Here is a 13,586-nt window from a genome sequence, read left to right on the forward strand (position 1 = left end):
GCAAGTGTAAATGCTGGGGAAAAAGTTTTAATAACACAACTATCATTCACATTTTAGCCTTTTGCTGACCCACAGACAACCAGAAATGATACATTTTAGTTGCTTAAGAGTTCTAAAAAGACAGCTTAGGAAGCTCGACACTGATATTACAACTTTTTAATGTCAAAATTCGAACAATGGGCTGATAATTTAACACGCACATTCATGAACTGCAACAGTTCATTCACACGTTGGTGAATTTTGAATACCAGTATCTACAAATGATCAACGATTGCTTTATTTAATCTGTTGTTGTTATGTACGCGTTAAATGGCTCATTAGCAAAGAACACCTTCCATGTTTTGAAAACCATTTGATTTATAACAAGCTCTCTCTGTACACAAAGAAACGAAGAGAAGTTGAGACTTGCTTATGTTGACGTCAGCAGATGATGCTGGCAGTGTGACCTGTGACCTGACTCTAACATCAGCTGCTCTGTTTACAGGATCAGTCAAGGAATAACAATGTGGCACGCAGGGTTACAGAGGAGAACAAGGAACCTTTTTTCATGCTGGAGCATCAAGAGATTTTTCATGGAGATTAGTGTTTTGGCTTAAATTAAAATATATTACATAAATGTGAAATTTACACTCGAACAAAACAGTTTAATTCTTTTTCTGAAGTTTATAGCATCAGGATGCATTCAGGAATTCAAATGACAAACATTAGATACTAGATACTGAATCAAACTACTGCCATTTCCATCGGTCATCATTTCCTTTCCAGACAGCCACTTGGTGCACACTGGCAATATAGCCCAATTGCAATCTTCGTATCTACTGATAAGACATACAGTACTTTGCATTAAACAGCCATGTTCACTTGTATCATTAAATAAAACCAATGTGAACATTATTGTTTACTATCTACAGGCGAAAATATATTCAAATATATGTGAGGATTTGGCTAAAGCACAGCACAGAAAAATTAATCACAGTCCATACAATAAACAGCTTATCTGACAGAAGGGTGCTACATTGAACTTTTATCAAACATCAGTGCATCTGGACACTTTATATACCAACAAACAAGTATTTTGTTTACAATAACTGAGAGCTTCTATTTTAAAACAACTACATGGCTTGGCATATTTCTGCATGTAAAATTACTGCTCACCATCGCCCATGTGTTTGGTCTTTTTTTTTTTTTTTTTTCAAAGAGAATGAGTTTTACATGTGATTTCATGGTCACATATTCACAGTTTTGCAACCTGAAGGATAAGGATCTTTTTTCTTATTTAATATTTTGTTTTACCTCGGGGGCAATGTACTGCATAGTAACTGGTGTTTACGGAACAGAGCAATGCAGCATGAAATCTGGAAAAAGTTGCAAAGGCCATCAGTTACCTGAGCTCTAGAGTGTTCGAACATGCCATACCAATGTGATACAATTACATTACTTACTTTAAAATACAAATGTCAAGCAGAGCTTTTAATATTTTGAGATGGATGGGCCGAGAAATTTCTCTCTTTACATTAAAGCATGGTCATTTAGACTGCTTTATAAGTACTTGCCACCTTTTTAGGAGCAACTTCAGAAAACCTCTGGTCTCGTTGAAATCATGGATTCCACTGTCGGCACTTCTTTTTAAAACTGCTTGAAAGGCTCTCACAGAAAGCTGTCTTCATTTGCAACAAAAGAGAAGCCATTGAATGCATTATTAGAGCTGGTGCTGGCGTTGAACTCCGGGGTTCGACTCACTGAGCTAGAAACCATTTCTCGGGTGAATTCTGGATCAATATGCTGAGTATCAGCTGGACCTCTCTGAAAAAATAAATTATATGTGAAAGAGAAGGATGAATAGGAGACACTGACAGACTGAGAACAAAGTGCAACAAAAAAAACAGTTTATATTCGGGTAAAGCAAATTCATTTGACATACAGTAGAACATGCACATCTGAAATACATTTCCCTTGGCAATTTGCAGAAGGCCAAAAACCAGGGTTTAGCATATGGAGTGAGCCTTGATGTCACTTAGCAGGCTAAACAGGTTAAACAGTTTGCATGTCCTTTGAATTCAAGGGAAAATTTTAATTAAAGCTCTATTTGAAAAATATTTTAAAAATTCTTGGCAAAATTGTCATCATAGTCTGCCAAAGCCTATACATTATATGTTATATAATTTACTAGTATAACACAAAGAAGTAAGCATATAAAACACAAAGAAGCAAGACAAAAAAACCCAATTAGATCTTAAGAAATAAGAAATTCTGTTGACCAGAAACTTAACAGTTTACATCATTGCAGATCATGAAAAAATATAGATCGTGCAATTGAAAAATTAATTGCACGATCACTGAAGGACAAATCCCAAGGGGTTGTTTTATAATTTGGTGTATAGCTATAATTGATCCACTGTTTATGTCTATAAGAGACAAATCTTGATCATAGTTGCTATGATGAAAAAAATTCTTAAAAGGTCATGTGCCTTAGCAACACTATTTTCCGTTCTATTGTCCTTCATTCTGACGTTGTTTATTATTTTCATTGTTGGCTAACCTGTCCTGTGTCATTATGGATACAGTATTTGCCTTGGGACAGCAGATGACATTCAGCAATTTTGCTAATTCTGTCAGACTCAGTCATTAAATAAATGATGTACCCTTCAGAAAAGAAGTGAGAATGTAGACGAATCAGAAATGCATAAGATATAGAGTTTGAGTGGGTGGTGCATCATCTGACAGTAGGAAAGGTGGGAAAGTGATCTGATATGGACAGATGCCCCCCAAAACAGACCACAGCACACACAGTTAGCAATAAATAGAGGTTCACCCATAACTGAGCAATAAGATTTTACTCACCACATTAGGGTTGTAAGGAGGAGTGATTCTCTTGTTATAAATGTCGTCCCAGTTGATTGGAGCAAAAAATGTGTGGTTCTTTATTTCAAGCTATAAACGAAAAGAATGAATGTTATACACATAACTTTCAAATGCTTTAACGATTTTTCTAAAGTGTTTAACTTTATCATATTCACTGAATACTTGTCTTTCCAAATCTTGTCTTTCCAAAATGTGGCACATAGGCTATTTGTTTTACAAAAGCAGTAATGCTTAATTTTGAAGAAATGCTTGTCAAAGACAGCTTTTTTCATCTGATAATGTTGGATTTCATTTATGTGTAACACTCACAAAGTCTGCAATGGCCCCCAGGCGTCTGTGCTGGTCTTTCTGCAGGAGACCCATGAGCAGAGAGCAGACAGCATCTGACTTCCCTGGTGGCAAGAGCAGTGGCTTGTGGAGGATCCCATCATACATTTCTCCTATGTCACGGCTGTAGAAAGGAGGCTGAAGTGAAGGGAAGGACACAGACATCAGTAGAATAACTTCATTTTACAGCTGGTCAAAAAAAACATACAATGGAAAGGTGATGCGTAAGTGTTCCTTTGCATTATGAAAAGTAGATTGATTGCACTTGCTGATTTATCTGCAAACTCATGTTCTTTTTCGATTAATTTCCCAATCACTTTTTGGTAGTTTCTTGCTAATTTGAGAAAAATATTTCTTTTTAAGCAATTTTCTTTTTGTATACGAATTTAAATATCACACTGCAGCTTCTATACATTAATTTTAAAAGTTGTTTGTTCATCTCAAGTTTAGAATTTTCCAATCATTCATTCATTAAATCAATCATTCATTCATTATCCAACCGCTCTATTTTATAACCAAAGTCAGGCAAATTGTATGCTAATTTAATAGATTTCCTGGATTTTGATCAATTAGTAGTTCAGATATGTTGGTTTACTTTTTCAGACCTTTTCCTAAGAACCATTGGACTTACTACAACTGTTTTGTGGTGAACACCACAGTATTACTGGATAAAGAACAATGTTACCAGTTTTCTTGGTTTTGGTCAAACATATGAGCAAGTCCAGCAACAAATTAACATGAAAGCACAAAAACAATCTCAACATCCATCATGTTGCAGTTGCTGGAAGACACAGATATGGTGCTGGGTTATCTCTGGCTCTGTGATCACAAATTGAGAAAAGCCCTTGAAAATGTATTCATATTTTGGAACCTCCAGAACATATATCTCAGAAAAATTTTCTGCTACTTGTGTTACATCTATAGTATAAATGTAGAGTGCACTGCCTATGTAAAGTGTATTGCATACATGTACAGTTTTTCTTGTGCCCATTATACAGATGTACAGGATTTATAGATGTACAGCAATTTGTGCACATGTACAGTCATTTACACAGATGTACCGTTTCTTTCCAGATTTTGGAGTTTATTTCACTTTTATTTTTACCTTGTTTTTATTTTACATATTTGTAAAACTTGGATCCGCTCTAGGATTCTATGCTACTCAATGTGCCCTCCAATTGCCCCTCAGGGACAAATATAGTTTCTCTGATTCTGATTCTGATTATAATAAAAGAGCTATCACTTTAACTGATAATTTAGATTTTTCAGATCTCAAAATACAACATTTCCATTCATATACATATCTGTCTCTATTTATGACAAACCATTCTGAAACTGCAATAAGTAACATGTTTCTGTCATTAATTTAAACAACCTTACCAGAATGATGAACTTCCTTGTCAGAAAAGGTTTGAAATTAAGATATAATGATACAAACTCTGTCTACATATGATATACTCAGATAACAATAATAAATGGCAGCTCAGGCTTATCTTTACAAAAGAAATTATTAACTCAGGCATGTAGCATTTCTTTTAGATGACCTGTTTGCACAACTGCAGGAAAACTATGTTTAATATGCCTCAACAAGAGCAACTGTTTCAAAGTTGACATGGTAACAAGCCTTCTAATGACTTACCATTTCAGTTGCAAAGTAAATACTCACTAGTGCTCATGATTTACTAAAATCTCACAATCTATTTTACTTTCACACACATACAAACACACTTACCAGGCTGTAGATCATCTCATAGAGCACAGCCCCCAGACACCACCAGTCCACCGTCCTGTCATACGGCTCCTTACGAAGAACCTCTGGTGCCAAATACTTCAGATAATGAGGCAAAAAAAAAAAAAAAAGAAATCTTGATTTTTTTTTAGGTTAGAGAAGCACGTGGCTCTGATTTTCAGTAAGCCCATTTAAATTAAAAAAATTACAGTGGTAAAAATTTCAAGTTGTCAATAACTCCAAATAATCAATAATCAATAATCACAATAATTGCAATAAAAAAATCATAGCACTAGTGGTATATGTGAATATGCCATAACATTCTTGGTCCTCTTTCTTGATATGTTTAAACATAATACTAACTTCTGGAGTTCCACAGAAGGTTGAGGTGGTTCCCTCTGGTTCAACACCTTCTTTGCAAAGACCAAAATCTGTAAGCACCACATGGCCCTAAAAACACAACACATTATCCTGATCATGATCACTCTATCTGTATAAGAAATGCTACGTAAACATCAAAGCAATCAGATTCACCTGTGAGTCTAAGAGAATATTCTCTGGCTTCAGATCTCTGTAAAAGACCAAATTCCAGACTTACATTGGAGACAAGACTGATGTTTAAATAGTTATTGTTGTGATTAAAAATAATATTCCAGTCTGACCTGTAAACAATGTTTAGAGAGTGAAGGTAGCCAATGGCACTTGCTACCTCTGCAGTGTAGAATCTGGCTCTGGGTTCAGAGAAACATCGTTCTCTCTGCAGGTGGAAGAAGAGCTGCGGAGAAAAAGAGGAAGAAATAAGATGAATACGAGCCACTAGAGAGCGAGAAAGAGAGAGAGAGAGAGAGAGAGAGAGAGAGAGAATACTACCCATCCAGTTCTCCAACAACAAAACTCCACACCTTTAACTTTTTGATACGTGAAACTAAATGCATTTTTACAAATAAAATTAATTCATGCATTCATAAATATGTACCTCTCCTCCATTCACATAGTCAAGGACAAAGTACAGCTTCTCAGAGGTCTGAAAGGAATAGTGGAGCCTGACCAGAAATGGATGCATCAGACTTTTCAGCAGCACATTTCGCTCTGCCATTATGTTCTTTTGCTGCAAAAAAATGAAACAAACATGGTAAGCAGGCCAAGTAAAATAGGGGGGATAGTCTGCCTAGAGCTGGAAATATTCAGATTTATGAAAATAATTTGTGTGATGACATTGTGGAATTGTTAAAAGAACAAATAATAAATAATTTTACCACCTGAATTAAGACCTCCCCCCCCAAAAAAGGCAATGACAAATAACCTAAAAATGACATGTAACAAATCAGCTGCAATATAAAAGTCGCGAGACTAAAGTCAAGTTTAAATAGGGACATTTTGCTACTACACTGTTAATTTGTGAAAGAACACTAGTTTGGATAGCCTAAGTGGTTGGGGGGGGGGGGGCAGCCTGACCCAATCAGCCTTTTGGATCATTTGTGGATCTGTGACTTAAATACATTATTTTTAGATGCCTTCTGGGAGTGACTGCTGGATAATATGAGAATTCCAGTTGAGTCAAATGCTCAGTATAAAACCAGACGCTGGTAGCTCCATCAACAGTGTGAGATCAGGTCTGCAGGAAAAGAATAATCTTAACAAATGATTACAAATCAAAGCTATAATCTGCAGTTTCACTTTAGCATAATCAAATAAAGATGAAGGTTTATAAACTGCTTGATAAATAGTTCATTTTCTGGGAGTTGTAAAAAAACGACTTGAAAGATTTATCTTTCTTCAAATTAGAGATTGATATCATGTTGCTGGGTCAAAACACTGTTTACTAATAACACTGAAAGATACTCACACACCTCTCACTTCACCTGCTTTCCATCTTCTTATTCACACTAATCAAATTATTTCAAAATGAATGTTTTCATTTTTAACTCACTAGCTCTGTAAGTGATATTAAGTCACTGAAGACCTAATATTTGAAATGTGTGGCCACAAGCTCAAAGTGTTAAAAGTCATGAGTGTTCATAACCATCTCTTGAGAGGAAAGAGGTTATTGTTTTCGGATAGAAAGAAGGATGTGTCATTAAAACTTTATGACAAAAAGACTCATAAAGAGCGCCCACCTCTTTTTTCTTCAAGATGACTTTCTTCTGCAGTACTTTAACGGCATAGAATTTGCCGTTGGCTTTGAGCTTGGCGAGCAGGACCTGCATGAAGGCTTGTTTGTTAGTGGTTTGTTTAGTAAACACTCTCTGCCTCCATCTCAACGCACTGCTGTTAAGACATTATCGCAACCTTGTGCGAACGCTGCACAACACAGATATTTGATCTGTGGAAAAAGATGACACTGAAAAACCTCTGAGAGGTTTGTTGATGAACTGAAATATTGCTGAATAACCAGGATTAATATAATCTTTCACATGAACTGGCAGACTTCATTATTAATTGTTTTTTTAAACACCTTCTTTTTTGATTAGTTTGTTACTATATTGACTGGATAACGTCAAGTGACCTCAGGCGGCTTCTGCAGACTACAGAGTTAATGATTCATGTAGCAGCAGGCTGTGAGCAGACGCGAGGCAGGTATACTCTGACCCCGCTGCAATGTCAGACACCCATACTTTCCTTTCCTGCTGATAGTTTTGTCTTACAAGGTCACAACAATAAAATAACACCTACTAATTGGATGTACTGTAACTTTTAAGCAATATGACCATTTATTAAGTTCTCTATGAGGGTTGTTGATGACACTGCTCAATGTTGCAGATATTTTTTAACCACATTTAATATGCACCCTCCAGCATTTTCTGTGTATGAAAAACATTTAACATTTAAACCCCACCCCTTTCCCCATTCACCTTTTATTGACTCCTCTAATTTACTCATTTAGCCTTCAGATTAAGCTTGGTTGTTGAATTTGGTGTGTCCTGACACTTTTTGTCACTTTGTGCCAGTGTTTCTTTTGTTCTGTTATCAAATTATGTAATCATTAGTTCATAAGCTGTCGTATTTTGAAAAATAGCCCAAAAAATTAGACTGAGTAAATCCTTGTTTAAACTTCATGTTTGATTTACTTGTCCTTACTGGTGAAGTTTAAAAATCCAAGAACTACAATAAAAACCTCAGTAATTTCATTGTTACCTTGCCAAAAGTTCCTTTTCCAATGACAGCCAAGAAGTCAAAGTCAGTTGGCTTGGCACTGAAACACAACAGAAAAAAATCTATTAGATGTACAATCAATACTAAGACAGTGAATTTGCAGCTTACAAAGGCTCTAAGTAGTGTACGCTATGGAATTTAAAACGGCTGTTATTAGGGCTTTCAACTAAGTTTCTTTTGGAAAGAGTTTTCAAGGCTTCAAATACCAGTAGCATTAGCATGTCATGGTGGATATGAAATTTAAAATCCTCTGTAATGAAAGCAAAATCTTGAGAGAGTCTAGTTACTCACTGTGGGTTGGCTGAGGGCCCAAGGTTAACATCATCATGAGGGGAGGAGGGTGGAGACCGTATCTGGAATAAAATAAAATATTAGTTAACTAAAGTATTAAAATTACATGATGCATCATCTGATTTATTAGTTATCTCATTCACTTAGACCATAGGTGTCTAGTGGAATTTTGGATATTCACTGGCACCACATAGCAACTTTTCACTTCACAAAAATGCACCAGCAAAGGCAGGGATAGATACTGCCTTCACTGACGAGTATGAATCAAAACCAAGGTTTCCAAGAAAATCTGCAAAAGATGGCAACCACTACTTCTTACTGAGAAGGCATTCCAAAGAGCAAAGGATCCACTCTTGATTCAAGATTCAAACCGTTTATTTATTCACAGTGTAGAAATGTTTTTCCCTGTACAGTGAAATTCCTGCTTTGCTGTCTAGAGTGTATTTGGATATGTATTCATAGGAAATAATGATAGTGTAAACATTATCATAAATATGATAATAAATATGAATACAAAGTGTTGGCAGTGCAATATAACATTTGAGTGCAGCTTGGTGTGCAACTCACAAAGTGCAGGTTCAAGGATGAGTAGCAATTTAAATGGGCAGTAATTACATGTGAGCTATGATTCCATGAGTACGTCTGCTTGGTTCAATGAGTAATTTTAATTAATGTTTTACAGTTATCTTCTTCTCTTTTTTCAACTTAACTGCTCCCTATGGAAAATAATCTATTACAAGATTCATAGCATTACCTTAAGAGTTGCGGGGCAACAGCAGAGTAGATTTGACTAAGTGTATTTACAAACCCAGCAAATTTTGTGTGACAACACAAAAGTGTTATTTTGTCATGTGTTACTCCCAATACTCCTAAATAAAAGTTGAAACAAAAAAAGATTTCCATCAAAAAAGTATCTTGTGTTTGACACACCATTAAAACAATCAAGTCAACTGATGAAAGAAAGGTGTAAGAGGTTGAAAGACAGAATGCTTTCAGGGAGAGATACATTTCTGGATAAAAACATGCACTTCTGTTTCAGAGCACATGAGATATTCTGGTAACAAATGCATTCATCAATTTTATGTTTGGAACAGACGGGCTACATAGAAGCAAAAATAGTGAGCCTGAAGATAAAGCATGTGGCTCTCTGTCACGTTGTATCATGTTGATAAAAAATTTGTAAAACCGCAGAACTGCAACATTTTCAAGCTAACACTAGATAGACCATTCAAGCCAATGAGGGTTTTTCTGTTTCATTTGTAATTTAGGTTCACTACTATTCTGCGTTGTTGCAACTTAGGAGAAAAGACAGGATGATAACCAACAAATGATCCTCAGCAAAACTGTACAAAAGCAGAAGAGTCTCCAGGGTGCATCACTAATAATACTTTTTCACAGACAACAAACAAACCTTTCTTCTACAGTTTTATTTACACTGGGTTCAGGGCACAAAATGAAATTAAATGAATGGACTAAAACTCACATCACAGTGAGCCATGGCTATTATCCATTCCACTTCCACTGGGAGCCCAGCATTGGCGTGTGAGCTACCTGAGAAGACGGGACGGGAGAAAAAAGAAAACGAGAGGGGAGGAGAAACAGTTGAGGATTAAGTTTTATTCCCACCAACTTTCATCCTTCAATTCCATACACAAACCTTCTGATGAATCACATGAAATGAGGACCCTGATGTCTGCAATTGTTTTTGTGCTTGTGAAGGAATTTCTATTCGTGTGTGTATTCGGGGGGTTGTTTGGTGTTTTTATGTTTCCGATTTACTGCTGGCCTCAGTTTGACAGCATATGGCGCCAGATGAGCTGGAACTTCTGGTTTGTAAGTGACAAAATACTGGAACAATGAAGGACATTGTGCATGCATATACATATATTTGTAGAGAGAGTGAGAGTGTGTGTGTGCGTGTGTGTGCGTGTCTGTGTGTGTGTGTGTGTGTGTGTGTGTGTGTGTGCGGGTGTGTGCACGCACGCATGTAGGGACTCATACACTGTATCAGTGAACAGAACATGTTTGTATAGTAAATATTGTTGTGTCATTTTCACCTGTCAAAACATACAGGATAATCAAGATTTACACACACACACGCACACACGCACGCACGCACACACACACACACACACACACACACACACACAAAGAGAGATGTGGAATAAAAGTCCCAATTATCTGTTCTGCTGAGGCTCCAGGCATGTTTTTCTATTTAAAGAAAAACATTTGATCCTAAAATAAAAAAAATGAAAAAAACTATTCTCAATCAGTCAGGGGGACTGCTCAGCTCAGACATGTTTAAGCAACATGCTCCTATTCAATTTAAGAATAAGTTAGTTTTAGAGGATCCATATACTTTGTGAATATCAAAATAGATTTCAAAATGTGTGAAAAATGCAGCTTAATTTTGGATCTTAACCGTTTTTAAAAAATATTTAAAATGCAGCAAAACCCTAAGAAACCATACTATATACAATACATATACTGGCTATACAAACACATAAACACATAAACACACACATACACATACACATATATAAATCGTCTGAGTGTGTATTTTGTGTGTGTCTTTGTGCTAGTTGTTTACATTTGCATAAAGAGCTGCATATGATAAGATTGCTCTTCAATAATCATTTATTCAAAGCAGAGGCAAAAGACGTCCCTCTGAACAAAGGTTCGTTTCTCTTAATCTCTAACTCATCATAAAATACCAAATTCTGCATGTCTGAGTGTCAGCCATGTTTAACTCATGCAGCAGTGTTTTATTATAAACATAAATACTATAAAATAATTTTTAAAAAGGAGCACTCCTGGCTCCTTAATTGATAAGTAGTCCTACTGGGGACAAAGCCATTTTCTGAGAAGAGCAGAAATCTACAAATAAATGGTCCTAACCACATAGAAAAATAATCCCTACTTCAGATAAAGTTTTCCTCCTGGTGTGAAATCTTTACTCACCTTTAAGTTGAGGGTGAGGAGGTCAGCGTTCAGTCAGTTCCCTCAGTTGATGGAGGAGATTCTGAGCATGGAAGGCGACAACGGAGGAGATCCTCCTGAACTGATCTTAAGTCTGCTGTTTGTTTTATTTTAAGCGTTCATGCAGGAAGGTCGACTACAAGAGTGAATCATTGATGAACTGTTGCCTTACTGAAAAAAAATGGGGCGGGGCAAGTTTCAGGTCTCTCTTTAGCTTCCTGTGTTTATGCCTGTGTGAGATGAATGACATATAACTATAAGTATACTTGATAAGCTGATTATGAAAAAGGTTTTCAGGAAGCCAACAACAGGATATTACAAAGTATCTCGAGTTGCGAGGTAGGAGGTCTGGAGGAAGACCAAAGAGAAGATTTATGGACATGGTGAGAGAGGATATGAAGTTAGTTGGTGTGAGAGAGGAGGATACAGAGAACAGGGTTAGATGGAGAAGGTTGATTCTTTGTGGCGACCCCTGAAGGGGAAAGCCGCAAGGAGAAGATCTTGAACACCCCATAAACCAATATCAATCCGTCAGTTCATTTCTGTTTCTGTGCCCTCACCTGAGCTGGGGGAAGACCTCAGTTTGGTCTTAAGATTTTAATTCATTTGAAGAAACAGCAAACATATGAGGTATTTCAACCTCCATCAAAAATACTGTCTAGGTGTCATCGGTGTCTGTCAGCAGGGGTATGAATCAAAATTAAGTGACCTACGCAAAATACTAGGCTGATCCAAATTATACTTGAATGGAAAAAAAACATAGTTGAGCATTTTCTGACAGAAGCTTAACAGTAGGTTTGTTAAAGACGGCGAGAGGAGGATGACATCAATCAGTTCAAATAATGAAATAAATGATAACAAACAAAAAGAAACGATGTAAAGGGTTGCATGAATACATGAAATGTTCTTTGACTCAAAACTACAAAATTTAAAGGGAGAGATGATGAAGTAATGATTTCATCATACACATATTTCATCCAGACGTCTGTGCGTAGGTGCGTGTGTTGTCTTTGAATACCGTCACTTATTTATAAACTTTACATATATAATATTTATAATATAAAGAAATCAACTTTGGAAAGAGGCAGGTTTTTTTCTGGAAAATTTCGTGAAAATTAAGCGTTTACTCTGGACATTAGGGGTGATTTCTGTGGGTAATTATTTCACCAGCATATGCAAGTTTTGCTTGTAAAACAAGTTGCCAGAGAAAACTTAAAAATTAACTTAAATGTACCCTTGCTGTTTTTGTAAAAATAAGATATAATGGCCTCTCGTCAAAGCTTTATCTGCGGGTGACATCCTGGTGGTGACTTATTAGCCCAGCTAACCTGTTAGCTTGGCACAAAAAAGGTTGTCTATAGCCAGCCCCCGTTAAAAAACAACCAAAATTCACATCCCAACATCCTCAGCACTAATCCATTTCATTATTCTTGACTCCTGTTTGACTATATTATGACGTATAATAAAAGATAATGAGATTTTCCTTACTTTCCTTACTTTCCTTACTGTCTGCGGGTTGGACACCGCGCTACGGTGAAGGCTCTCGCCTGTCAAACATCATCTAAATAGAGTGGTTTTAGATGTTACATTTTTATTTCCCCCCATATTACCCACTTCAATTTTTAATAAGGTCCGTCAAGGGGTTGTAAAAATGACAGCTACTAAGCATTTACCGTTAAATGTTGATTTTGTGGTTGTTTCTGCAAAGTGAAACCGGAGTAGACAAGAAGAGAACGCATCGAGGACGCGTCGACGGGAAGGTAAATAGGGGAATGTGGTATAAGCAAGTTGAGTTTATAGTCAATAGTGACACAGACACACACAAGAACATTATCAGAAGCTGGTTTAATTTTTATGTAACTGCTTGCGGACTCTGAGGTTATTCTTCCCCATTCTGAGCAACTTTTTATTTAGCCTCAGTTTTTTTTCCAATTAATCTGTTTTGTCACTAATGCTCAATATTTTATATTCGACAATTTGATTTCAATTGGGTTGTTTAACTTCTCCTTTATTTTCAGAACGTCCTTTTTCAAGTATTATGAGAAAAAAAATCAAGGTAACTTCTAGTTAAGCTTTAGGTCAGTCAGGCAAAATCAAATCTTCTTTCTCTTCCTTTCAATGTAATGTAAGCTGAATTTAATTTTGTTCATTTTTCAGCAACATGCTGCATATTGTCAAATATTTAAAAAAAAATCATGGAAAGATGTGCTCACAATGATTTGATAATCACCTAGTTTGGGAACTG

General features: G+C 36.3%; 1 protein-coding gene across 2 annotated transcripts; it reads right to left on the bottom strand.

The window, feature by feature from the left end:
- Positions 1-511: 511 nt before the first annotated feature.
- On the bottom strand, positions 512-11,523 carry sgk2a (serum/glucocorticoid regulated kinase 2a). 2 transcript variants are annotated; one of them, XM_086159006.1, is made up of 13 exons: positions 11,324-11,523; positions 9,846-9,913; positions 8,363-8,424; positions 8,054-8,111; positions 7,036-7,119; positions 5,895-6,026; positions 5,581-5,693; positions 5,453-5,489; positions 5,282-5,368; positions 4,922-5,017; positions 3,172-3,327; positions 2,842-2,931; positions 512-1,803 (listed from the first exon to the last, which is right to left on the bottom strand). In XM_086159006.1, the coding sequence occupies exons 2-13, from the start codon at positions 9,858-9,860 to the stop codon at positions 1,648-1,650; spliced, it is 1,086 nt and encodes a 361-aa protein (XP_086015132.1). In that variant the 5' UTR covers positions 9,861-9,913; positions 11,324-11,523; the 3' UTR covers positions 512-1,647. The 2 variants fall into 2 exon arrangements, with proteins under 2 accessions (XP_086015132.1, XP_086015134.1); XM_086159008.1 differs by having other exon boundaries at positions 513-1,803; positions 9,846-9,909; positions 11,324-11,401.
- Positions 11,524-13,586: the final 2,063 nt, after the last annotated feature.

This window comes from Fistularia commersonii, chromosome 14, assembly GCF_037954325.1.
Source record: "Fistularia commersonii isolate RoL2024-O1a breed Wild chromosome 14, RoL_Fcom_v1.0, whole genome shotgun sequence".
Classification (NCBI taxonomy): Eukaryota; Metazoa; Chordata; class Actinopteri; order Syngnathiformes; family Fistulariidae; genus Fistularia; species Fistularia commersonii.